This window comes from Photinus pyralis, unplaced genomic scaffold (assembly GCF_008802855.1).
Source record: "Photinus pyralis isolate 1611_PpyrPB1 unplaced genomic scaffold, Ppyr1.3 Ppyr1.4_LG3a, whole genome shotgun sequence".
NCBI classification, from domain to species: domain Eukaryota; kingdom Metazoa; phylum Arthropoda; class Insecta; order Coleoptera; family Lampyridae; genus Photinus; species Photinus pyralis.
The window spans coordinates 6,158,397-6,186,345 of NW_022170509.1; the positions used below are offsets into that span (position 1 = coordinate 6,158,397).

The following is a 27,949-nucleotide window of genomic DNA, read 5'->3' on the forward strand; positions in this document are numbered from 1 at the left end:
GCACGGTAGCGTTTAGCGCAGGAAACTGTGTAAGGTACGTTGGTTGTGCTTTTTTGCCTATCTTGTTTCTCCAATCTTCGCTGCACCGTAAATCATTAGGAGTCTTCGTCCCCTACGGACAATAAAAGATAACAATTCCTTATAATCAAAGTAATACAGAGATAAGGGTTAAGACTTAAGAGTAATACTTATTTCAAATATAGCAAAGGATAAAGCATAGCCAAATCACAAAATACAAAGTTAAAGGCTCGATTAAAGGTAACACTTGTTTGCTTTTAATAACACTAAGTTCTCAAAATGTTTGTCGGATAATGCATGTCTCTTAGGACTGTTACTTATGGAGGCGAAAGAAAACATTCTTTCAACTGGGGCACTCGACGGGAGATATGTATTGTATTTAATAAACATATTTAATCACAGAGTAATTCTCCAAGCTATCAATAGTGACTGAAGCATCGTTAAGGTAGCGAATTACTTTTACCTTATTAACCTACTTATGATAGGCATAAAAATACAATTGAACGCATCCAGCGTAAATTCTTAAAGTATATCTCTTTCAGAATAGACGGTGTGTATCCAGAAAGAGGTTTTGACCATACTGAATTGCTGGCGAGATTTCAAATGGTATCTATCGAAAGAAGGCGTATTAACAATAGTTTAAAGTTGTTATATGGTCTTCTTCACAATCAAGTAGATTGTCCCTACTTAACGTCCCAACTTTGTTTCAATGTTCCTACCAGAATTTCGAGATCCCCACTTACTTTTTCCTATCCAATTCCCCGTACTAATTTGTTTTATAAATGTCCAACGATTAACATGTCACAAAACTTCAATAACATCTGTCACCGCTGCGATATCAACTCAAGCCCGCTTCCTACTATACTAAGTTTTACTTGTGAATAAATAATTCCAATCACTTACTCATTTCCCTTGATTTCTAGGTTTTCTTCCACTCATGGCATCTGCAAATTATTAATTTAATTAACATATTCTGTCTCTTCATTCTTTTTTTTCTATAATGTTTTATACTATTATTTTATTATGTTTTTTTCTCTTGTGTGATATTTTGATATTTCTTACACTGCAGTTTATACTAAATTTTTATATTGTTCTGTTATTGGAAATATTTTCTGTTGAACAATAAATACAATTATTATTATATTATTATTATTATCCGAACGTTCTATATTATCACCTACATTATCATCGAAGTCAAAAAAGTCATCTTTTTCATTATTTATTTCTTGAACAAATTGAGACGGTGCTGCAAACTCCGTTGCGGCGGTTGTAATTATGAAATTCGTGAGATCGCTAAAAGATCTAGTAGTAGTGGTGTAGATTTCGGCCTAAATATAATAGGAAAGTTCTGAATTCCGTTGCTTTAAACCGTGCAAGATCACTAAGACCTCTGAATATTCTTTTCTACTAAATGTGGATGCAGCACATTCGCAATATATTCATAGAATGTTTCTGCTGTCATCCAGCCATTGTCGCTGCGACCCCAAGAAGAATTCACAGTCAGTGCAATCTTTTCAGGAATTCGTTTAAGAATATATTAGCATAGGGCAGCATATGGTTCCGTTTGCGGAAAAAGAAAACATTACCTTTATTTGTTTCTTTTGAATTTTGGGGCAGATTTGAAAACCCGTTTCATCGCCGTTATAAACTCTGGATGGATCTTTGATAACATCCTCTAACTTTTTTTCTTTAATGTATAAGTCTATCTCTGAAAACCATTTTCTTATATCATTTTCTGATACGTTAGCGCTGGCGCTTGTTACCCCTTCGCAAAAATTTTGAAATTGTCGGTTGCTTCTAATTCCGGTGAGTAAAATTTGATCAGTTTTGTATGTACTATATTCTAACATTATTGTTATCTGCAGATGAAGAATTTGAAGGCTGTGTCCTTGATAATGAAGAAACGCGAGACGACATATCATATACAGAAGATATCCTGGAGGAAATTGTGGAAGAAGATGATGAGATTACCAACCATTCGGACGATGAAGAGGACCCTATGGAAGTTGATTACGATGGCATATTCTATGGAAAAGATGAGACCATTTGGCTGAAAGAACCTCTCGTCCATAGAAGAGATCGTGACGAGAATATAATAAGATTCCCACCAGGTCCGCATCGATCAATTGTGAAATCCAGCAGCAAGTCAGATGTCTTCAAGTTGTTCATTTCTCGTGACATAGTGGAAGACATTCTGACGTATACCAATCAAAGGAGCTCACGAGAAATTGATAACCGTAATACTGCTGAAAACAAAACAACGTGGAAAAATGTTGATGATAAAGAAATTCACGCTTTCATAGGTTTGCTGATTTTTTCCGGAGCACTAAAAGCCAATCGTGAACCAGGAAAGATGTTATGGCAAGACGATTTCGGCTTCAAACGACCCATATATTCTGCAACAATGTCTCGAAATTGTTTTACCCAAATATCCAGTTGGATGCGATTCGATGACGTCGACACGAGACAAGAAAGGAAAGAAAAGGATAAATTGGCCCCAATACGTGACGTATTTGAAAAATTTGCAATAAAATTGCCATAAATTGTACAATCCAAATTCTTATCTTACTGTGCACGAACAGCTCGTACCATTTTGTGGCAGGTGTCCCTTCAAGGTATATATGAAGAGTAAGCGTGCCAAATATGGTATGAAAATATGGGTGCTCGCCGACGTGGAAACCGCATACTGCAGAAATTTACAAGTATATCTTGGAAAAATTGGCAATACTCCGGAACGCGACCAAGGGAAAACGGTTGTGTTAGACTTAGTTTCCAGATTGAATCCAGGTCATGGTATCACAGCAGACAACTTCTTGACATCTTTAGAGCTGGCAAAGGAATTAGTTGACAAGAAGTTGACCTTATGCGGAACTCTAAGAAGAAATAAGGCTTGTATCCCTAGAGAGTTTCTGTCGTCTCGAGACCGACCTATACAGTCATCTTTTGCATTTCAACCGGAAGTCACCATAGTCTCACATGTACCAAAACTAAGCAAAAGTGTCATACTTCTTTCTACCGAACATCACGATGCGACCATTGCAGAAGAAAATAAGAAACCGGAGATTATACTGCACTACAACGCCACCAAGGGTGCTGTGGATACCCTAGGCAAAATGGTCGCAGAGTATAGTTGCAATAGACAATTGAAACGGTGGCCAGCTGTGCTGTTTATGAATCTAATTGATATTGCAGCCATAAATGCTTTCGTTGTATGGATAAAACTTCATCCGGAGTGGAACAACCAATATTAGCCCCTTATATGCGTCATAGGATAATCGACCCTATTACAGGGTCCAGGTTGTCTAAATCAACGAAAAGTAGCATCACTGCCGTACTAGAAACAATGGAAAATGAGGTACGAGAAAACAAGGAGCAACAGGAAACGGCCCAACAAAAAAAAAGGAAGATGTCATGTGCTCGAGGGGCAAAGACCGAAAGGTTAAAGCACATGTTCCCAATGCAAGAGAAATGTGTGTCCATTACATGGAAAAACAATTACTGTGTGTAATGAATGCGAAAATTAAATGTAAATATGTGTATATATTTTCTGAGCTATTTCCATACTTTTTTTCACAAATATACGTTTATAAACTATTCTACCACCTTCTTTTTCATGTAAGATCAATTCTTCTACATAACAAAACAGGCACTGAAGAATGATTTCCAGGATAATGTCCGTTTGTAATGAAAATAAGATTGGGGTCCGCGCGGACCCCATCCGGTGCTTGGTGTTTTAAAAATCACTCGGTGTTAGGAAGGTTAAGTATGCCCTGCAATGTAAACAAAAATTCCAAAGGGACTCCACTGCCACTCATTTTTGATTGCATTGTATCTTGTGTGAATGTGCGTCTCTTATCCTATTGTTTACATTATTTTGTTTCAGAAAGACAATTTTCTGACCTGCAAGTTATTAATTTGCCTACCCCGATAACTCCAACAAGTTCTCGCTTACACAACAATTTTTCTACACCATCATCAGCCTCTTCACTGCTTTACAGTTCAAGGACAAACACTCCCATGTTCTCTGACTCTCACATAGAACACTCCCAATTCAGGTAATACTAAGCAATTATTGTGCTGTATTATGTAAACATCAATTTTGTATTATTAGATTTTGTAACAATCGTAAGGCATATAAGGGAACAAAAGAACCAAATTCTTAATTGGATTAAAAGTCGGGCGTGGTAAGGACATGTTTGAAGATATACGAGTATAAAGAGAAGACATAACATTTATTGTATTGATGGGTTTGGAATGAGAATTAACGCAATTTTATTATTGTGGGAAGATTTGAGATCTGAAGATTTAAAAATCTATTATTATATATTGGGAACGGGCTTCTTAAATCAAGATCTTCTCGAAAATTTTTTTCTGTTGCTCGTCATCGTGGGGGATACAATCCATATCCGACAGTACAAAATTTTAGAAAATCGATGCAACTAAATATTTTTCCTACTACCTCTTTAGAAAATATCATTTCTCGCCCCATTTTGAGGGTCGAAAGCTGCACTTTTCCTCCCTAAGGGAGGAAAAAAGTGTTTCCTCCCTCAACTCCATATAACGTACCTAAGCTTATAAGTAAACAAAATACCCTTCAATTACAACTAACTTTATTTAATGTACTTGTTATTCTCAGTGCTAGTAGAAGAACCGAAATTAAAGGTGCAATTACTAACATTGTTGAAAGTAATGTTACCAGAAAAAGGTGAGGAAGATTGATTAACATTGAAACCTGTACTTTCAATGTTTGTAGAGTTCATTTGATGTTCTCCAGAAACCTTTGTGGAGGGCATTCCGCATATAATTTGGTTAGAAACTTTACTTTTTTTACGATTGATTCTTCTAAATAGCCCTCGGCTACGTTGGTAGAGCGCCATCCTCCGTGTCTCTTTAAACTCAATAAATCTCCTCCAGCATCAACCAACAAAGACGCGGAGGTGCGCCGAAAACTATGCCCAGTGTAACCTTCTGCATCTGGTAGCTCGAGGTACTTGCAATTTTATATGGTATTTTGGCAATTGTATTTTTCCCTATGACTTGGATGGTGCGCTTCCCTTTTATGTAATTAACAAAAAATCTTGTATGTTCAGTTTTAACAGAGCGTAATGAAACATATTTTCTATAAATTCCATGTACACTTGTTCCATTAATGGTTTCGTTAGTGATTACAAATGTTCTTTGCATTTTTGTTTTGCTATCGGGTATTTTCACAACTAATATGTCTCCATTATCCCGAATATCATGCAATGTCAATTTAATTAGCTCATCGCAACGGCAAGCTCCGGAAAGTCCAATAATTAAAGCAACCTACGAACAAAATATAGCGCTCATAATGTATCAAATTCAAATCATCTCATAATTACCTTCATTTGCAAGTAATAGTCATCGGCCGCCTCCGAAAGAAATCTGTTTAGGTCATTCCTACAGAAAATTTTAGCTTTCTTTGGTTTATACCCATTTCCTTGACGTTTAAGCAAAGCTATGACTTTTGCATACTTAATGTCAACGTTGTCGTTTATAAGTAATGTGGTACGTAACATTGAATATTTACTCCACATCGTCGATGGTTTAAGCGTTTTAGAATGATTACCTCTTCAGCAATTTTCTTGACTTTTCTCCCCATTATCCAATTTTTGAAAGCATTATATTCTTTTTCGTATCTGTCCCTAGATTTTGCAGGCAGTAGATCAAGCGATGCCTGATTAGCTTCTTCTAAAATGTCTGAGGGAATATTTTCCTCTAAATCACTTTCTATTTCCATATTTTCTGATGAAAAATTACAGAAACGACCAGTACACAAACTACTGTTTATACCGCTACCATGGCAACATAACTTCACCATGGATACATCCTAAATTGTTTAGTGTAACTAGATGGCAAGCAGTCATCTTACCGTAAAAATCTTTGCTAAATTAAAGTTGAGGTAGTAGAAAAAATCATATGTATAACTCTGGAGGAAAGTACATATTCCTCCCTTGTGTGATTACTGCCCTCCGCTTCGCGTCGGGCATTAAACTTCACACGCGGGAGGGAATCTTTAACTTTCCTCCCTTGTTATACAAATAGCTATTTATTCGGCTGCAAAAAGAAGTAAATTCGTCTAGCAACTGTGAAGAAGACTTTGGAGAAGTAATTGAATTGGAAGCCGCTTCACTTGAATCTCCCGATGGAATTCCCACTTTCACACATCAGATGGGCCAAGTAACAGAAGATGAAAAGGAAATTCGGGATGTTCCGCAAACTTCAAGTGCTTGCGATAGTCCACCGCAAGTTTCTTTGGAAAGTTGCAATAATACTTATGTGGCGGGTTTTATTGCTTACAGGCTTTTAAAATTATTAAAATGCGAGATATGCAAAAGTCTACTAATAAAATCGGAAGATGAATTAATAGATTCTACTGTAATTCAAATTTTGTTAAGAGATTTTGGTGCTGAAAACATTTCATTTTTAAAAAGACCTTCAAAATAGCATAATTAGGAAATGTTGGTAAACTTTCACGAAGTATTTGAGGTGCATAAAAGTGAAATAAATATTTGTAAGATAATAGTTCAACGTTTAAAAGAGTTAATAGATCCTGAACTCGATAAGTGGGAAAGTAAAGACCATATTAATTCGTTTGTTCATTATTTTGTAAGATTACTTATTTTTAGGAAAATCAAGGACAAGTCACTAGTTTTAAAACATGAAAAAAATTCAAACGTAAGGTAGCTGTACTCAAACATTAACAAGACATCAATAATAAATTACACTAATAAATATCCTCACTAGCACAGAAAACGAAGCAGTTGAATTTGTTAAACAAACTTAAAATTTTAATGCTTTCACTCTTTGAGATGTGGTATTGTTGTAATATTATCTTAAATACAAACAAAACAACATGTTTTAAGTAGTTCCAATATCTGAAACTTTTTTTGAAGAAATGATTTGTAGCAATAAAAAAATGTTTCAAAACCCACTCGTGGGTGTTGTCGCGTAACACAACTGTAAATGATCAGTAAATATAGATCACAGCAGCTGCTTAAAGTTATATTTCCATACGAATAAACTCCTGCTGAACAAGAAGAAGACAAATTGTGTTCTTTTCGCGATGAAAGTGCCACCCTCAACCATGGACACCATTAAAGTAGACGGTATGGACCTGCCTCTCGCGTATAAAACTGACTTTTTGGGTGTAACCTTGCAAGCGGATCTGAAGTGGACGGAACATATCCATCGCGTGTGCATGAAGCTAAACTCTGATTTATTCATTGAGGGTGATGAGAAGATACGTAGGTTCAGATACGCTTAAAGCAATCTACCGTGCTAATTTTGAAAGTCGCTTACGTTTCGGCATAATATTCTGGGGCCAAAGGGCTTGTAGTCATAAAAGTCTTTGTTACCCAGAAATGTGCTGTAAGAACTATGTTTGAACTATTACGTCATCAATCCTGTAGAGTCTATTTTAGACAGCATAACATATTCACGTTGGTTTCAGTTTATATTTACGAGCTACTTATGTTTATATTCAAACACAAGTATCTGTTCTCTGGCGCTAAAACACGTCATGCTTACGACACACGTATGAATCTAGTAAATTATAACATGCCTATCCATAGGTTAACTAGTACAGAGAAGAGTTGTTACTATGCTGGAATGAAGATGTTTAACAAACTCCCCACAAAGGTAAAAGTTGTTACATCTAAAAACGCTTTTAAAAGAGCTATCACTGATCTGCTCTACGATCTCGAACCTTATTCTGTGGCCGAGTATTTAAACATGCAATTCGGTACATTTGTGTGAAGTTTGTTGACGTTTACTGTTTCTTATGTTTATTTATATTGTTTGTAAGCATATTTTACAGTCAATTAAATATTATTATTATTATTATCAATTAGCGAAAAACCGAAGTCTCTTGGTGGCCCAGGGGCCGAGATCTCGATGGAACAGACGGACGACTGAAAACCGAGCACATAAGCGTTACCTCAACTTCGTTGTGTTACGCTAAAAACCCAAATTGGTGTTGTAGTAAACTGACCTTAAATAAAAAAAATTTTATATTTTTTCTTCGGCAACAAGTCTATCTATTGATTCTATTCGAAGTGGCGCAGTTAAATTACAAACGAATAAATGTGCACCTTGTCAAATAAGTTTAATTAAATATTTGCACTTTATTCTCGTTTAATCGATTCGATGTGTGCGAAAAATACGTTGTGTAAATTGAGCAATAGCCCTAATTTCGGGATGGAAAAGTACACTCGCCAACTTTTGCAAGGTTACATTTCCCGTAATCTGTAAGGTAAGTGAAGGTAATATGGCCATCTAAGGTCATTTACTATTTTCTTAGGTACAGATCGTTAAATCAACTCAAGTTTTTTTTTTAACTAAAACAGATCTTCAAGCTCAGAATAAAAAAATAACCACACACATAAAGCTCATTACAAAAAAGTTTAACAATTCTGAAAAAAAAATTGCACTTGGTCATATTACCGACAGGGTGTTGGCAATATGGCCATGGTCTAATTCGTATGCTATATCACATTATAGACGATATTTTCCTAACAAAAAGCAAAAAATCTCAAACAAACGAATTTTTATTAGGTATTTTGGTCACATTCAGGCCAAAGAAAATTTGGTATTTTATCTTTAGCTGTAAGGCCAAGACATTCTTCATGCATATACACGTTGCAAGCGACGCATACCCTCATATCGGCAACTCTATCTTCCTGGCATAACTTGCAATACCACGATTCCTTGATTTTTGCTTGTCTAGACTTTGGTGGTGCCTTGGGAGTGATTTTTGAGCTAGACCCAGAATTTTCACTAAGATCAAGAGACTGTTTCTTCAGTGATCTTTTATTCAAAGATGTCGTTTTATGAATTTTAGGTGTAATTGGTTTCTCCTGTTTGTCAAACAAATCTTTTTTCACAATAATAATAATAATAATAATATTGCCTTTATTTAAAAAAAAAACCAAGAAAAATAACAACAAATAAAGTTAGTACAAGGCGAAGTTCAGATTAGCAGTAAAATAATGCCATCTGTTCTTACACTTAACCTTGCTATTTGAATTCCGATCGGCGAAAAAGACGAAAAATTACATTAAAAAAGAATTACATAAGAAAAGAAGAAGAAAAAAAAAAGAGATAAATATAAATTGCATCAATTTAGGTGTACTATAATCTTACCGGTATAAATATGTGAAAATTTAGAAATGGAGCACTTACTTAAACTGTATTTGTTTGTACCCTAAGCAGATCTTTATGAATAATGGATTTGAAGGTTTTTAGGGAAAGCGATTTAAGGTTCATGGGTAGTTCATTATACGCATGTGTAATATAATAGGTGTAAGATTTTTTGAACGCTTGTGTTGTATGAATCGGAGGCGTTAACAATCCCTTGAACCTCAAATTAAGATTGTGCACGTCCGTTCGAAAATTAATTTTCTCGTACAAGTAAGTCGGTGTTTTATTTATTATGATACTGTGGAATAAGACTGTGGCATGCAAGAGGCGACGATTTTTCATATTCAACCATCCGAGTTCAACCAATTTATGGCTAATACGTTCTCGCCTTCTTATTCCAAATATTAGCCTTAAGCACGAGTTCTGTAGCTTCTGAATTCTGTTTATATTAACCGAACCAAGGCATGGACCATACAGAGAGTCACAGTAGTTGAGCCTGATAGTACCAAAGTGTTACAAAGAAGTTTCTTATGCTGTGTGCCAAATAGGTGTCGGTTTTGATAAATAAGTTTTAGACTTGCATAACCGCTTCGCAAACACTTTGAAACATGATGATCAAAACGCAAGTCTGAATCCATGGTAAGCCCCAAATTATTCACCCTATCCTCCAACGTCAACGGCCTATTATTTATCGTTATATTTATTCTATCCATAACTTTAAACCTATTTTGACGACTACCGAAAAGTACCATTTTCGATTTATCAGGGTTCAATAGGAGGCCGTGCGCGGCCGACACTCCTGACATGCGCTCCAACTCATCGCTCATTGTTACGCACGCTTTGTGCACCTCATTGGGTAAAAAAGAGTAATATATTTGAGTGTCATCAGCGTAAAAATGAGACAAACAAGAATGAAGAACGCCAGGAAATGTCGATATGTATATGGTGAATAATATGGGACCCAATACAGACCCCTGCGGAACACCGCTCTTCACAAGTAACGATTGTGAAATATTACCGCCTACTGAAACTATTTGTGTCCTATTACAAAGGTAATTAGCAATTAAGCTTACAGCTGTAGGACGAAGACCAATATACTTTAACATAGATTGAAGTAAACCATGGTTGATCGTATCAAATGCCTTCGAAAAGTCCAACAACACCAATACCGTTACTTTACCCTTGTCTGTTGCGCGCATAATATCATCCGCTATGTTTAATAACGCCGTATTATTATATATCGACTGCTCCAATGAAGAGTGTCGTAACTCAGTTTTTGCGCATTTGCGAAAAATAGCATTTTAAGTTTCAGAGCTCACATAAAATCGGCATAATTGTACAAGAAACTGAATTTTTGTGTAATGGTATACAATTGGATGAAAAATGAACATTGAAATACAATTTTCAAAATTTCTTATTTTTTATGTGTTTACAATGAGTTACGACAGTCTTCATCGGAATGTACCTTAGAAATAAAACATGTAGTGTTTGTCGTAAGTTTATTGAACACACCATCTACATAAAATTGCAGAGTTATTATTGTTTATAAAATATAAAAGGTAATTTTAATGAGTTTCGAAAGTTGCCTTTTGCAACTACAGCTCTATACACAGATAAATCTAACAATATTACATTATTACCAAACGCCTCAAAATAATGTTATTCTGACTGTTCTTCAGTGGAAGTTTCTTCATTGTTAACAGTTTCCTCGGTAGTATTCTTGGCCTTATTATATGATAATGATCTATAAAATCCGTGGTACATCTCGGGAATATCACGTTTATTGCAAAGTTCCAATAACCCATCCAGTTTCTTTTTGTCCACTGGTAGTGGTTTATCATAAAGCTGTTGGAGATCAGCTCTTGAACAGCAACTTGGGCGCCCTCTTCGTTTTTTGTAAATGTTTAACGATTTTGGAGCATCAGTATATTCATATTTAAAATCAACTCTTCCGTCTGGGTTTCCTAGAAGCACTATTTCCCTGACCTTACTAATTTTTAGTTGCTGACCATCCTCGTCTGTTTTCCAATTTTGACCGATCACCAATTTTTTTAAATTATAAAAGTCTTTTTGCGACATTTCAGTCACGTCGTAGGGGGTACCTGTTACTTTTGCCATTCGAATTAGGGTTACCCATTGTTCAGGGGTGTACACAACTTGTTGTCTGTTTTTAGCATTTTCGATGACGGCGTGCATGCTATCGCCCTCGTTTTGCGTATGGCCCTTTTCAAAAAATCGATGCGTAATTTTTTTATTGAAAACACATGCTGCTAACTGGAACATGGAAAATATAAAGCGATTGCGATTTTGACCTCCGCAATTGTCCGAATAGAAGATTACTTCTTGAATGTTTTTGTTATTTGCAGCAGTATCTAAAAACTTCCATAAGCAGCTACCTATTTCGTTAGCTCCACGTTTAGCAACAGATTCATGCCAAACATAACAGTAACCTTTATGGTTGCCGATATCGTATACAGTAAAATTGTAGGTTGCGTACTTACTTTTGTAGTAAAAAATACTGACCTCTGATTTTGGGGTTACCAAAACTTTCTGTAGATCAAAACACGCAACAATAATCGATTTATTGTTTAGTGCTATTAGTTTATCTTGATCCTTTAACGAACGTGCACTATTCTTGTTAGTGATATGACTGTCATACTTTTCTTGGAGTTCGGGGTTTCCTTTATCAGTATCAGTATACCGTATACAGAGATCACACTGATCCTTCTTCGGTTTAAAAAAACTTAGATTAAACTCCCCGTTAAATATATCACGATACTGTCTGGAAGAAGCAACATTCGTTACATCCATCGTTTTTGCAAACTCCAAGTATAATCGGTACATACGCTGGATATTCAGTCCATCTTCAAGATACAATTTCTGCGTATTTTTTCTTGTGTAATGGGATGGTACTACCGGAAACAGTTTTATGTGTTCCCTAACAATCTCCTTCACATCTTCATTAATTTTGTTAGGTCGTGATTGATGTTTACCACGGTTATCCTCTTCAACTGCACCGCTATCTTTTACTTTGGATAATGCTGTAGATACCCATCTCTCCGAAATTCCTAGGGTATGCAGAAACATTGTTTTGCATACTCGTTTTTCTTGATTCTCAATTTTAAAGTAGTATTCTCGAGAAAATTTTCGGCGTGATTGAGAGTTCTGGGCAACAGTGACCTGTTTCTTATTAACTTGTTTTACACAATGAGATACGAAATCCCACTGTCGTGTGTGCGAACCTAGTTCCCAAAAGTCTTTGAATATTGACTCTTGCTTTTCTGCAACCAACAAATCTCGGCACTTAAATCTACATGAACTTGCGCCCCCTTTGCCTATTTTCCTAGCTTTAATTAACTTGCCCTTCCTGTTTTCATGTTCTATTCCCGAATCTAACCCTTTTTTGGCCAGAGTATCTACCCACTGGTCAGTATTCCTTATACGTTTCCTACTTAACTTTTTTACCTTAGCTGATGATCTGCGCTTTTTCTTTTCTACGAGTATATTATTTTCTTTATCTTCTATAATAACCTGAACGTTTTCACTTAATATATTGTCCCTGTCTGTGTATTCTTCGGGTATGTAGGTAGGATCATCATCTGAACATTCAGAATAGTCGCGTCCAGAAAGTACTTCGGTTTCTTCAATGTCTTAAAGAGAAAATGATTGAAAATAGTCATACGATTTTAGAAACCCTATTGTGCATTAGTTTCGCAAATTTTCCGAGCAAAATTTATAGACACAAGTGTACCGCCACCCAAAGAATGTCAAAACTTTTTTTGATGCGACAAAACAAAATTTTAGCTACAGATACGACTAAGATTATGATTTTGGTGCTTTGAAATGCCTTATTATACCTTTGTAAATAGAATGACTTACCACTTTCATTTTCCAGACAACCATCTTCATTATCCAAATTATTAGATCCGTCATTTTCCTTGTTATGATCATCCAAGGTACATTCTGTAGAAAGAATTTTAGTTCCAGTTGCTACAAATCAGTTAAATTCGCTAATAGTTTAATAAAGAAATTAATGTTTCATTTTACCAGAAGTGGAGGCCTGTTGGGAGGTTCTTGCATTATCGTCACTATTGTCCAGGCACGTAATTTTAGAAGCTAATTCTACAATTCGCTTACTTCTCAACGACATTTTCAATTATAATAATAAACAATGCAACAAAATAACCGTCACTGTGCTTTTCCGCTAATGACTGAGTAGTGAGTAACTCGCCCCACCACACAACTCGCGTTCATGATTCTTACGAAAGAGTCGTAAGTCAAGCACTCCAGCAAACTGGCGTGTATGATTCCTACGAAAATAGTCGTAACTCAAGATACGACTATTTTCGTCGCACAATTCTCCAGCAGTTGAGTTACGACATTTAAGACACCGCGTTTGCGCAGTCACGGAGCGACATTTAGTTACGACAGTTTTCGTAGGAAAAGAAGCGGACTTTTTAAGTTCGGTTACAGTGGTAACTCAAATAGCGACAATTTCGGAGTTACGACAGTTTTCGTTGGAGCAGTCGATATATTCTTCGAATTGTATAGAACACGAAAACATACACCTTTTATATATGACAGATTTTATTTTTGCTAAATTTTCATTTGTTGTTTTGATTTCTGCTATTTGAAGAGAGAGAGTTTTCAATTGATTTGTAATACTTAGCGATGTATTATGCTGTTCTATATGTCTGAGATCGTTTATAGCCTTTGTATTTTGGCTGACATTTCTTGTTAACTGGTCTAATTATTATAATAATTATTATTTCGAAATTTATGGGGATACTCGGCAATGGCTCCCATTGGCACTTCCATATCAGAAACCGTAAATGAATACCATATCGGCGTATTTAGCATGTGAAAATATTGCTAGCATGATAATTAAATACGACAATTACTTAACTTGTACCATGATGCACTGTTTATTTATACTCAATTGTTACCCGACCTGACTATAGTTGGCACACAGATGACTTTTTCAACAACCTTGGATAAGGCTGGCAATATGCTAATTGGCCGTAAATCTTTATGGCTGGTGGGTGTGGCTGTTTTTGCTAAAGGTGTTACCCGTGTCTGCTTCCAGCACATAGGAAAGACCGAATGTAAAATACAGTAATTAACTAAATGCGTTATGACTGTAAGCAAGTACGGCACACATAATCTTATAACACTGATATTAATACCATCCACCCCACTCGCTTTGGATTTGATGGATAAAATTATTTTAAATACCTCTTCCTCCGATACTGTAGTAAATTCCAGCTCTGATTTGACAGTTTTAGCCACGTGACTTTCATAGAATCCTTTAGCAGTTGTCATATTGACGTTAGAGACAGGTACCGATTCTACAAAATATTTGTTTAATTCATTAACATTTGCTAAGTGTTGTGGAATTTCAGACTTAGTACGCGTCTTTAGATGTTGAAAGTCTTTCCACATGTTAGTAATATTATCATTGCAGCGTGTTTTATAATATGATATTTGCTCTTTTCTTACTTCGGATGTGACGAAGTTTCGTATTGATTTATAGTTTTCCCAATCTGCCGGATGTTTCGTTCTTTTATAACTTGCAAGAGTGCCCTGCTATTAATGGCAGGTTTTCGAACAGATTTGGTGGCTTTGACGACCGCCGCATCTGGGGTTTTCAGCATATCCGTAAAAGACTCGCGCAATTGACACTCATCATTATCTTGTTCAGATTCTAAACCCGTATCATTGTCGCTAGGATCATGCACACTAAAAGGCGTTGCTTTTGCCTCCTATCTCCCCCTTACCCACCCACCCTTGGGTGCTCCGATTTATCACCCACACTCGTATTTTTACTCTTTCTTATTCATTTGACGTATGTATTTCATTAATACATACTCATTAACAATAATTACAACTGCTTTACACCTTATGGTTAGACAACTTTTCTAACATGAGCACCTTTTGTAACATACGCTTCAGGGCAAGTTACTCATCAAGCTATTGGGCAATTGTGTGTTGGTTTCATGTCAATAATTACGATTCAGTTATTTTTTTATTACATTATTTTTACAAATTGTGCGTTAAAAATGACATAAAATTGTTGAGATATTTTACATCTTGATCTATGGCGCTTTCTTCCTCCCGCGCTTCTTCGAGGTCGAGGACCAATTTGGACACCTTGGCCCGGGCATCAAGCAGCTTTTTTTCATACTCGGGAGCCATTTTAAGGAGGCTCGCGTAGGTCGCCTCCGCAACCTGTTTCGGCGTTGATGGGCTCCCATTCCAGTTGCCGCCGCATGGGTCTCCTCCACCAAATCCATAGAGCTGAAGCATTTGGTCCAGGTTTTTTCCACCCCTTGGAAGCACCGCCATAGTTGTTGTGGTGGTACTACACACAAGAAAAGAGAGATATGACATTACCGATTTAACAAACATTTCAATAAACTTACTATACATGCTGATCTCCAGCTGGCAGAAGTGGAGGAGCCGGCGACGGTGACCTTATTAATGGTGGGTAAATTTATTTATTTATTTTATTTACTAACAAAACGGGACTTGCCCTTTTACATTGTCAGCAGTCAACGGTTTTGGCTTTAACAACTTAAACAAACAAAAGTAACAAAACAACAATACTAAAAAAAAAAAAAACAAATACCATATATGCAATATCAAAGATGTAACAAGACATTACGGACACTCGTTCAAGTTTCCTGGCTCGTGACCTATTAGATTTTATCATAATAATATGCAATAACTCCTTTTTTAAATAATGTTAAGTTTACATTAAATATATATTAGAATTGGTCTGGTGAATATATGCATTGGTGGTTATGGCTACCCTTATCATTGGCGATTTTAATTTGTGACCGGTTCGACACGTAGGCACATAAAATATACTTTTTGGTCTGGTTTTATGAGCTGGAACATACAGATTCACAAGTGATAGCAAATTAGGACAGTCAATTCTATTATTTATCAATTTGTATGTACATGAAACAAATATCAGCAACTTCTCTCCTATATTTTAACGGCATGATATGATTTTCCTCTCTAACTTCCCGATATTGATCATATTGGGGGTAAGTACCTCTTAAAATGTAGATATTTTAAGAATTTATTTTGAACTGTCTCTATTTTTTTTATGGATTTGTAGACCGGAATTCCAAACTCTACTGCCGTACTCTAATTTAGATCGTACCAGGGAGTTGTAGAGAATTTTTATGGAAACGATATTTTGAAATTCGGAGGTATTACGTATTAGAAACCCTAAATTTTTTAGTGCTGAATTAACAACGTTATTTATATGCTCGTCTCATTTTAAGGTAATTGTAAATTCTACTCCTAAATCCCTAATTACTTTTACAGTTTGCAGTTTTTGTTGGTGCATAGAGTAATCTGCTTCGGTATACCCCTTCTTCGCTGTAGTGTACGTCATGCTTTTGCATTTATTGATATTAAAGTAAAGTTTGTTTCTATTACTCCAAGCCACGACACTGTCAACATCAGTTTGAAGTAGTTGCACATCATCAACATTCTTAATTTCTTTAAATATCTTTAAATCATCTGCAAACATTAAACAGCGTGAGTATTTGATATTTAAAGGAAGGTCATTAATGAAAAGTAGAAACAGTAGCGGGCCCAAATTGCTTCCTTGGGGTACTCCTGATACAGCACGAAACGGATCAGACACCTTAGCATGTATACATACATATTGTAGTCTATTTTGCAGATATGACTTAAAGAATGTAAGTAAATTGAATGAAAATCCGAAATGTTCTAATTTTTTAATTAAAATTCCATGGTGAACTTTATCAAATGCTTTAACAAAGTCGGTATATATGACATCTACTTGTATACCTTTGTCTAGAGCATTTGCTACGTAATCCAGAAATGTTGCCAAATTAGTTTCGGTTGACCTATTTTCGGTGAATCCGTGTTGTTGTATACAGATAGAATTTTTAACCTTATAAAAAATGTGTTGATATACAATTTTTTCAAATATTTTAGCCGGTACTGAAATGATGTACTATAATCGGTAGCTTGAGGTGTTGAAGTTAATCGTAGTAACGAGCTCTTTACCTTACAAGTGATTACTTCTCTAGAGTAATTCGTATTTGATAGTTAAACAGTCCTAAAGGTCAAGCATACTAATTACACGTAAAAATTTCCNATTGACGTAGTTTTTATATTATAAAATTCCATGGCATCACAGATTATTGAAAAAGATGCGGGTTTTATTTTTCCAATTTTCCGTCTTTATTATGCGAACAATTGAAAACTAAAACGGTTGATTGACGTAAAAAATTTTTTTCTACAAAACACCTTAATACATTTTTGCTCTAAAATAATTTGGGGAGCCAATAATCGCATGTTATGAATTTTACATTGAAATCCCTATGATGCGTGATGCAGGGCACCACCCTGTATGAAATAGGGTTGTTGCGTGGATCTTGGAATCTTTTACAGTATCGGTTATATGTGAAGAACTGTGTCAAGTGGAATTAAATCACATAGCCACAAATCGCGTTGCTGTCGAGTCACCTTTGGAATTTTTGTTTACATGGGAAATTACTTAACTTGAACTTCCAAAGGCGACGACAGCAACTCATTTTTGATAGCCCCTTACTAATTCTCAAAAAAATTGTTTCTACACCATTAGATTCTATGTGTGAGTGTTCTTTGCCATTTTTTGGTGTCGTTTATAATTCGAAGCAGGCATGGGATAAGTGTTTCGATGTAGGCACAACAACACAAAATTCTAGGCCCTACAACAAGAATTTAGTGTACCCATACAGTACAGTGTATCCTATTTTAGTCGAAACTACAGTGTATTATATAAAAATTTAAAAAAAAATGACGGACATTTTTTTATATTTGCCATAGAGCAGGGGTCAGCAACCTATTGAAACGGAAGAGCCAAAAGTTACAATTTGCAAAATTTCCCAGTTTTTAAAAAGCCACTAAAAATTTTCGAATCAATACAATACTTATAGCGTTTTCGATTGGCAAAACTCGTACTGCACGAGTGTTGCACGAGAAATTGAAAAAATTCATGTGAAAATTGCTCTCAATGGAACATAAATATTTGTTGTCATTTGTCCATAACCTCATTTAGATTTCGGTAATCGACAAATCTCTATTCTAAAAAATGACTGAAACGATTTCAGTATATTTATGATAAACGATGAGGAATATAAATTTGAAATTCCTGTAAAGGACCAATTTTTGGCGTTCAGTTTAATGAGTAAGTGCAACTTTTTGTAAAATAGAAGTTATGGCTAGTTCATAATCTTCGCTAGTGCTAGATGACGACAAAAAACTCTCCAAGGGAAGAAACAAATTCAAATTGTCGCACATTTTTGTTTTGAAGATTAGCTGCACGATCTCTCGGACCTCGTGCGTCGAAATTTGCACTGAGTGCGTAATTGTTGCATCACATTTGCCAATGGAACACAGAAAATTGCCCTAAAGTTACCAATGGAACGTAAAAATTGCACTCGTGCAGCACGAGTTTTGCCAATCGAAAACGCTATTAGTATTTGGTCATATACAGGGTCCTGCAACAGTGCGTCCGTGTTTCCTAGATTATACCCGGTAAAAAAGATTTTTAAAACTTGTGTACAAATGTCAACTATAGATGGTTAGGGATCTACAGAAATTATTTTTGAATGTACAGGGTGTCCCATTTTTACGGTGTCAATAAATAAATGATTTTTTAAATAGAACATCCTGAATATTTGTACTTGTTTCAATGTCATTTATTCAAAGTACCATAACTATTATTTTTCAAATTTTCGATTGTGTTTTGTGTTCTCTTCAATTTTTATACGAGGTGTCCTGTGCTTAAAGTTCATAATTTTTAGGTTATTCAAGTTTTTTTCTTATTAATTAATTACATGTTTATACATCAGAGTAAGGTCACTATATACCAAAGCATTTTGTTTTATCTCTGGCCCTCTAGACGAGGATAGCGGCTACAAGCTTACATCTTTCACGCTCGCCCCATGCGCATGGGAGCCCGACCGGGCAGCACTTAGGCACACCAGAGGCCCATTGTGCCTCACCATTTACCCTTCAGAGCATTTACATGTTCTAACTAAACAAAGAGCGTTGTTTTGAGTCATCCTTAACCACTGTTTGGTTTCAGGTGAAGGTTCCTCGGTACCGTCAGATATCGAGACACTACGCCTCTTGAGAGAGGTCCTAACAAAGGGCTTAAAAGAAGACGTTCGCTCGCTCGATGGCTTCATGTCCTTTGATTTAAGAATGAATAGAATAGAGCTCAATTTTTATGGGCGTTTCTCAAGGCTTTTGAAAATAGCGTAATATTTCCTAACTTGTTATATTTATATTAAATATTATTTGCAATATTGCATTTTACCTATTAGAATATATTTTTTATTGCAGACATCTAGGTTTCCATGGCGAACAAAAGATGGCAGGATCGTTTAATTGTTAGTAAAGTCACTAGATATTAAACCACACAAAACGAGACTTACGAGACTTAAACATCAAGCTGATAAAGACGAAGAAACATAACCACAAATCTATCTAACATATCATTAATCAGATGGTTAAATTTGGCAACGTTGGTATTTGTTATGATGTTTATCCGCTCCTATAGAAAGTACCGCAATCATCCGCCATTTTTGGGCAAATTTGTTGCCAACTTAAAAAAATTGACAAATAAAATCTGAATAGCTGTCATTTTTTATAACCTAACTTCATAGTACTGTCATGTTTTATAAAAATATATACAGATATCTCCAAACAAGTGGAAAATCCCTAACATTAAAGTTACTAGAATCTGGTAACTTCCGCCATTTTTGGGCAAAAATCATGCGTTCTCTCTCTAACACACGAGCCCAATGGATTGCGGTACTTTCTATATTTAGTGACTTTAATTGTTAGTTCCAAATATTTTTTATTTAAAATAACACACAAAAAACGTGAAAACTTTTGTGAATAAAACAAATAAGTCATATAATATACAGTGTAAAAGGGAAAGATTACCAAAACAGTCGATTATTTCAAAATACACAAGCGTTATCAAAAAATGTCTTCTATAAAAGTTGTAAAAAATATAACTACCATTCTCCACAACTTTGTGGGCGACCCTATATTTCAATTTATCACAGTTGTGCAGATTTTTAACAGCTCTACAACTTTTATATAAAACGTTTTTTGATAACACCTGTATATATTGAAATAATCGAACGTTCTCGAAATTTTTCTTAACCCTGTATACATAAATAATACAGATAACCAAGAAATTGTCGTTTTAAACAATCCTGCCATCTTGTGTTAGCCATGGAATTTAATATAAAAATAACAATTGATAAATCATGTTTTTAAGTAAATTTTACGCTGTTTTCGAATATATAGCGTGGTCCGTATGAAAAAATGTAGTTTAGAGTCGTATAAAAAACCAAGCACTCCGTATAAAAACTGTGTATCGCGATGGATTCTACATAAAAAGTGCTGTAAGAAACGTTTTGCCAAAATCAATTATCTTTGATAATAAGGAAGTTATGGGGCATTAAAGAAATCGACTAAATTAGAGAAACGCCCCCTCGCGGCCTAACAATTAGAGCTGAATTCTGTTTGTGCCCGTGATTTTCTCTTTAAAATTGAACTCCAGATTAGGTCCATTTTCTCTCTCTTAAAATAAAGGATGTTATCATAAGAAAGTGTCCAATTTGGACCACTCTGTACTTCACTTTCAATACTCATTATGAAGTATTTATAAAATTTGTTTTCATGTGTCGATAAAGAAAAGATTCTTAATTTTTTTGGAATCTGAAAATAATTCTCAACTCTTTCAAGATTCGAGAAATAATAAAATTTTTTCCTGAAACTACTTTCGAAACACCTACTTTCGTCTCTAAAAAGGGTGAAGAAAAGAAAATGTGATTTTCCTCTCTAGTGAGGAAAGTAAAAAAACCTCGTAAAAAACAATTGCTGCGTTAATCTTAATCATGACATTTAAAATTGAAACATAACCCGCATTGCTGTGTGTCAACCTTCATTTTTGCATACGATAATTTTTTAATTTTGATTGTAGTTTCAGAAAAAATATTGTGTAAAACTTGTATGATGTAGTAACAAAAATGGAGAGAGAGGATTTTAATGACACGTGTTACTTGAAGAACCACTCAAGTAACTCAAAATTCCAAAAAGTAGCACAAAATGAGTTAATATTAAGATAAAAAACGAATTCCAATTTCCAAATATCAAATGAAGGTACGAAGTTGGAGCCTGGTTCAAAAACCGTACCAGTATTACAACATTTACAACAAAAAATAGCAGATTAAGTAACACAACCACTTTCAATTTTACATCAAAATCAAATACTAGCACAAAATTTGTATTGCTCAGTACAAAATTACAGTAAATCAAATTAAAGATTGCACTTTCAACTTCATGAATAACAATTCGATTCCTAGACCACCTATTGACCAGATTTTCTTTATTAAGGTTTCTCTATGGTTTAGCACTGTTGTGTGTCTGCCCATCGGTGTGCACAATAAACATTGGAAGAAGTGGTGAATCGCTTGGAATTTGGTTCTTTATAGGATTGGTTTTCAGGCATCTAGGTCAAAAGGAACAGGATGCTGTGTGGATCAGGAACTGTCAAAAAAATACAAACAAATGAAACATGAGAAATTTCACATATTGATATTATATTAGTTTTTCATTGCTTGTTAAGAAATGTGAAAATAACCGGTTGGCAACTTGCCAAAGAAACCAATGTATTTTGTTTTTATTGTTTCACCCTGTATATTTTCGCGGCACATTTCCAAAATGTAACTGATAAATCGCAGAAAGCGATTCCTCAAGATAACTCCGATATGAAAATACTTACCTTATTTCTTAAACAGTTTGCGAAATCGACTTTCATGTCGGTTACCGAAACCCGATCGTTTGGTCGTTTCGGTCCACTCACAGATGACACCACCGTTGCCAAATCCAAGGACACGCTTTCGCTGAATACAGGTTCCTCTCCAGATTCGTAGTCGCGCAATTGACCGGTAGCACTTAGATATGTTTTGATCATTTCGATCTGTTGATTGGAACGATCTGCAAAAATGTAGTAATTTATTAACAGTCGACTGCTAAACTTGACGCTTACTTGTTTGTATTAAATAATCTAACGAATACGTGTCAACTGGGAAAAAGCCGACTGTAGCACCATACTCCGGACACATGTTGGCAATTGTCGCACGATCCGCTATGGACAGAGCTGCGACACCTGGCCCGTAAAATTCGACAAACTTCCCCACGACTCCCAATTGACGCAAATTCTACAAAAAAACACGAGTAGAATCGAGAAGTCCAAAGCACTTGGTACCTTTGTGATTGTTAAGACTAGATCCGTTGATGTGACGTACGGGCCTAACGACCCGTGCAAGTAGTAACCGACGACCTGAGGCAAGAGCATACTGATGGCCTGCCCGAGCATAACGGCTTCAGCTTCAATTCCACCGACCCCCCATCCGAGTACTCCCAATCCGTTAATCATGGTCGTGTGGGAGTCTGTGCCGACGACGGTATCGGGGTACAACATCGAGTTTTTGTCGGAAAATACGACGCGAGCGAGATATTCCAAATTGACCTGGTGGACTATTCCGCTGCCGGGCGGGACGATTAACATATTGTCGAACGCCTTCGCTCCCCACTAGAACATATGCAATTACAGTTAGTCAACAAGGCTTAAAGCAAACAAACCTTCAAAAACATAAACCTCTCTTTGTTGCGTTCAAACTCCAAATCCTGATTTTTCTGTAACGCATCCGCCCTAAAAAAAATCCTTGTACTTACAACTCTGAAGTTGGCCTCGAAGATAAAAAAAATTGAGAAGCAAATATTATTGTATAGTAAAGTCAACTGTTTACTCAAATTGTATTTTTAATTTCGTTAAAAATGATTCGATCTCGAGATCTTTTTGAAGCAAGTTCGCATCGATTCTGAAAAAATGTGTCGGTTTGTGAACTTTAACGCCTTGTGGAGCCTAAAGGGTTAGACTTAAGAAAAAAATGTAAATTCCGCAATAAGAAATTGGGGGTCACTCTAACAGCCCCGGGTGGAGGGTAAAAATGCGTTATTTTTATCAGAAGCTGTTTAGTACTAATAAAGTTGAAGCCTCCCAAGTAAAATAGATTGTTTTAAAAAATTTCAAAATTTTTTCCTCACTACCCAAATTATGGAAAAAAATTCGACTTCCTAGGTGTATACAGGATGTTCCAAAGAAGTCGCTACATGGATTTCGTTGGCAAAAAAAAACTAGAAGATCAAAAAAATTCGTTAACATCATTGGATTGGGTGTAGTCGCTGTAGCTCCCGGTGAAAATAAAAATTTTTTAAATAATGTGTTATTCGACAAATTGAAACGGCGTCGTAGTATACAAACGTTATAAAATTGACTAGTTTCGTCGCATATACAGGGTGTTACATACATATATGTATGTAAAAAATTGGATGGTAGAGGGTATCAAAACAAGCACTTTTTCCAATTAAATTGAGGGCCCAACGTTTGGGAGCCAACGTCATAAAAGTGGTGAAGTGGTCATTATCAATTATGACGTCATATCATGTAGCCCCGTTGACACCCTCAACAGCCGAAGTTGGTTACAGATCAAAACCTAAATAGGACGTTTTCGATTCCCCATACCAACTTATACAGGGTGTGCCATAAGTGTGTGGGTGAAAGATTATGAGTTTATTAACGAGTGTATATTTAAAATTCATTGTGAGGGAATGTTGAAGGACCCTTAAGGCTGCAACCTAAAAATATTTTCAACAAAATTGCAATTGTTATACAGGGTGATTTATATCAAAGTTGCATTCTTAAATGGAACTCCCTGTATATACAATCTACAGGCCACATTCTATAAGAAAATATTTTTTTTCGGTCGATCTGAGACAATTTTTTCCTTCGAGCCAAAAAAATGGCCTTCCATTTATACCAAAAATCGACTGCACCAAAATTTCTCGGGAAAAAACTTTTTCTAATTAATTTTGGTGCGTAGAATCCAAAACGATTCGTACTTTTTCGATTAGACGTCTCAATCAAAAGTTATGGGCAAAAAACGAATTTCGACAAAAAATTCAAAGGGCTGTAACTTTTGATCTAGTAGCCCGATCTTGGAACTGTTTGAAATTATGGATTCTACAGGCTACATTCTATAAGAAAATATTCTTTTCCGGTCGATCTGAGACAATTTTTTTCTTCGAGTCAAAAAAAGGCAGTGTAACCTTCCTTTTTTACCAAAAATCGACTGCACCAAAATTTCTCGGGAAAAAACTGTTTCTTATTAATTTTGGCGCGTAGAATCCAAAACGATTCGTACTTTTTCGATTAGACGTCTCAATCAAAAGTTATGGACAAAAAATTCAAAGGGCTGTCACTTTTGATCTAGTAGATATGTATTACATATTTCGATTCCTTGGTCCATTTTAGTGACTTTTTTTATTACACATGATATCTAAAATGCGTCGGTTAGCCGGAATTCGTTGTTTTTTCAAAAAGTAAGTAAAAGTTTAGTTCATTGGCATTTACAATTATGTTGTTGATTAGTTAAGTTAATTTGTTAGAAAAATGGAATTAGAATAACATATTTTAAACGGTGCTCTTGACTTAAATTTTTAAGTATTCAATTTTTTGCTCTTCTACACAATGTTCTGGTGCACATCGTAGAAGAAATGTGGTTTCAGCACGAGGGTGCCCTACCTCATTTTGCTATAAACGTTAAAGAATGGCTGATTCAACAATTGACCAACGCGCTCTCCAGACCTTACACCACTGGACTTCTTCTGATGGGGATACGTGCAAGGAACTGTACGCAAAGAAGTCCCAATAACAAAAGAGCATTCGTAATGCTTTCACATCCATAACGCCAGAGGCGCTTCGTCGTGTCAAAGAATGATTTTCTAAACCCATCGACAAATGTGTGGTCTTGAACATTTATTGAAATAAGTATTTTTCTCTTATTTAAACTTTTTATTTCGATTTTTTAGATTTTGTTTTGTTTTATGTGGAGTAAATTTTTTATAAATTCAATTGTTTATAATTTTTAACGGCCTTCTAATTACTGAGAGGCTTTGAAAATTGAAAGACACTGTGAATTATTAGAAAATGTTGAATTACAAAAAATATGTAATATTGACATGCTTATATCGTTAAAAAGGTAATAAAATCCAACATTTGATGCGGTAAAAAAACTTGGTGGTTCTATTTAAAAAAACCAAGTTACCTTTAATCGAAATTTTGAAAATTGACGGAGTGATTTTTAACATGTTTAGTACCACTGCAAAGTCACAGCCTTCTAAGTTTTATGATAACTGCGATATTCAATTTTTACTGGACATCTACTTTTTGAAAAAACGACGAATTGCGGCTAAACGACTTATATTAGATATCATGTGTCATAAACTCACACTAAAATTGACCAAATCAAAATATGTAATAATATACAGGGGGCTCCATTAAAAAATGCAACTTTGATATAAATCACCCTTTATAACAATTGCAATTTCTGTGAAAATATTTTTAGGTTGTAGCATTAAGGGTCCTTCAACATTCCCCCACAATGAATTTTAAATATGCGCGTTAATAAACCCACAATCGTCCACCCACACACTAATGGCCCACCCTGTATGTATTAAAGTATGCTAGAAGATGTAAAATTACACTGTCATTGGTTGTTGCTATTGGCAGGGGCGGACTGGCCCGGGGGGGTGGAGGCAGGTGGCGATTACCACCTGGCCTGTAGGTCGTAATGGCCCGTTGGAAATTTATAATTATAATTTATAATTTTTTAAATGCATTCATCATTTTTTGCCGTTGAAACACAGTTATAGCTGCAATTTAAAAAAACTATTCTATTTGATTTTCGAGAAAGGAATACTTTAAAATGAAGCAAAAAATTGTATGGTGCAACAGAGCTCCCGCTCCCCCCCTCCCCCACCTCTTCATTACACTAATACTTTAATGGCTCGTAACCTATGCAATTGCACCTGGCCCGTAAGTACCCAGTCCGCTCCAGCCTGTTGGGTAAATAAACTATTATTATAAAGCAGTGAAAACTGTTTTGCAATATCTCTCACCGTTTTCGATTAACAAATTTTTTTAATTACCCCTGCAAATTCAATTTTTGACATAAAAACTTGAATATCGACGAAGCCTTTGGAGTAAAAGGTTAACTACGGGATATCGTTGTACTCCAAATTCGACGTAGAATCCGAAAATGAAGAAAAAATAGGGGGTCCCTATTTAAAATAACAAAGTTGATGTCTACTTCCGGTATTTACGGAAGTGGCGCCATCTTGAAGATATTTTAGTTCAATTCATCATATGCCAAAACCCTTAAGACATTTTGAAAGGTTCTCCATATGTTTCTAACTGACGCTGGTCAAGAATGACCCTGTATATTGGTGTTTCTTTGAGCCGAATCAAATTTCTTTTGGCTATTTTTCACCTTTTACAATATTCCAACGATACTTAACACAACCCTAACTTCATTCTCACAAGGGTCAGGCACAAAAAAAATGACAAAGGATAACACAATAAAAAAAGGCGATTGTAAACAAAATGTCGGTGATAGGACCATAGGGACCTACCTATTTCTTTTAACAAAGAAAACACTGCACAATTAAAATTTAACAATTAACCATTAATCAAGTCCTTTTAACATATTCTACTCTTTTCGTTTTTATCTAAGTTTCTAGATCTTGAACGAGCAAAAAGTTGTAATGAGCATGAAGTCGCTCACTATTCATTAGGGCTATCATTCCTTAAGAGGAGGCTAAACGTTAAAAACCATCAAACTAACCAAACGAAATGTAATAACCTTACGCAACTTTCAAAAAATCTTATGAGTTAACCTGCTTCTCAATTTTTTTATCGAGCAAGACTTACGATCGCACAAAATCGACCTGCACCGAATGATCAATAACTAAATCGGCCGGACAGATGGGATTAATTTTTTGGGGATCACCCCCCAGTCTCTTGACCGCATCTCGCATCGCCGCAAAATCGACGACCGCAGGTACGCCCGTGAAATCCTACAAAAAACGTCATTGCCAAGCAATCTCACTGTAAAAGACTCACCTGTAAAATAACACGAGCCGGTTTAAACGCGACCTCGATACCATTTTCGTCCCGTTGGTTGTGTTCCCAGTTGAGGATACTCTCAACATCCTTTTGCGTTACTTGAAAGTTATCACAGTTACGTACGGCCGACTCTAAGAGGATACGTATCGAATAGGGTAGTCGTTCTAGAAAAATTTGGGTGTAGTAGGGTCCGTAAAAGTCGAGTGGACTTACTGTATTTCTCACCCAAGGAGGCTATGTCGTAGTAATTATACTCCTTTCCGCTAATAATGACCTTTTTGAGTAGGTAATCGTAGGGATTTGGTTCTAGGTTAGAATGAATCGTCAATTTTTACAATTCTGGAAAAAATTAGTGTAAGTACTTACCAGCCATGTTCAAATTGGTGAAAGTCACGTACGTTTAGGAATTAATTTAAAATTGTAATAAATCTGAATTTTTGTGTGTGTCTTTTAATAAAACTTGACTAGTATACGGCAAAAATACGGTTTTTAAAAGTAATCTAAAGCTGTTAATCCTCCTGCTGTTGTTAACAGTTAATTTGAAAGCATGGTGCTGATTAAAGGTTCATAACAAACCATGGAATGATACGAATCTACAAAAGGTCAAGCTGTAGGTTATATGCTCGACGCATCATTAAAAGTTGCGTATGAATCGAATATTTGCTTAGTAAGCGTACTTTGTTG

The 27,949-nt window shown here is 35.6% G+C and overlaps 4 protein-coding genes across 4 annotated transcripts; 1 reads left to right on the forward strand and 3 right to left on the reverse strand.

Moving 5' to 3' along the window:
- The first annotated feature begins 2,639 nt into the window (after positions 1 to 2,639).
- On the forward strand, positions 2,640 to 3,269 carry LOC116165744 (piggyBac transposable element-derived protein 4-like). Its single transcript, XM_031480410.1, has one exon. It carries the CDS (start codon positions 2,640 to 2,642, stop codon positions 3,267 to 3,269), a length of 630 nt encoding a protein of 209 aa, XP_031336270.1.
- A 936-nt stretch (positions 3,270 to 4,205) lies between these two features.
- On the reverse strand, positions 4,206 to 5,947 carry LOC116166017. The gene is made up of 2 exons (XM_031480825.1): positions 5,382 to 5,947; positions 4,206 to 5,325 (listed from the first exon to the last, which is right to left on the reverse strand). Exons 1-2 carry the CDS (start codon positions 5,574 to 5,576, stop codon positions 4,915 to 4,917), a joined length of 606 nt encoding a protein of 201 aa, XP_031336685.1. The 5' UTR covers positions 5,577 to 5,947; the 3' UTR covers positions 4,206 to 4,914.
- Positions 5,948 to 10,433: 4,486 nt separating this feature from the next.
- LOC116166233 lies at positions 10,434 to 13,704 on the reverse strand. Its single transcript, XM_031481100.1, has 3 exons — positions 13,228 to 13,704; positions 13,060 to 13,170; positions 10,434 to 12,830 (listed from the first exon to the last, which is right to left on the reverse strand). Exons 1-3 carry the CDS (start codon positions 13,328 to 13,330, stop codon positions 10,840 to 10,842), a joined length of 2,205 nt encoding a protein of 734 aa, XP_031336960.1. The 5' UTR covers positions 13,331 to 13,704; the 3' UTR covers positions 10,434 to 10,839.
- An 8,021-nt stretch (positions 13,705 to 21,725) lies between these two features.
- LOC116165874 (cytoplasmic aconitate hydratase-like) lies at positions 21,726 to 27,947 on the reverse strand. Its single transcript, XM_031480602.1, has 9 exons — positions 27,632 to 27,947; positions 27,479 to 27,571; positions 27,263 to 27,429; positions 27,071 to 27,216; positions 22,882 to 22,951; positions 22,505 to 22,831; positions 22,286 to 22,457; positions 22,019 to 22,233; positions 21,726 to 21,783 (listed from the first exon to the last, which is right to left on the reverse strand). The coding sequence occupies exons 1-9, from the start codon at positions 27,636 to 27,638 to the stop codon at positions 21,751 to 21,753; spliced, it is 1,230 nt and encodes a 409-aa protein (XP_031336462.1). The 5' UTR covers positions 27,639 to 27,947; the 3' UTR covers positions 21,726 to 21,750.
- Positions 27,948 to 27,949: the final 2 nt, after the last annotated feature.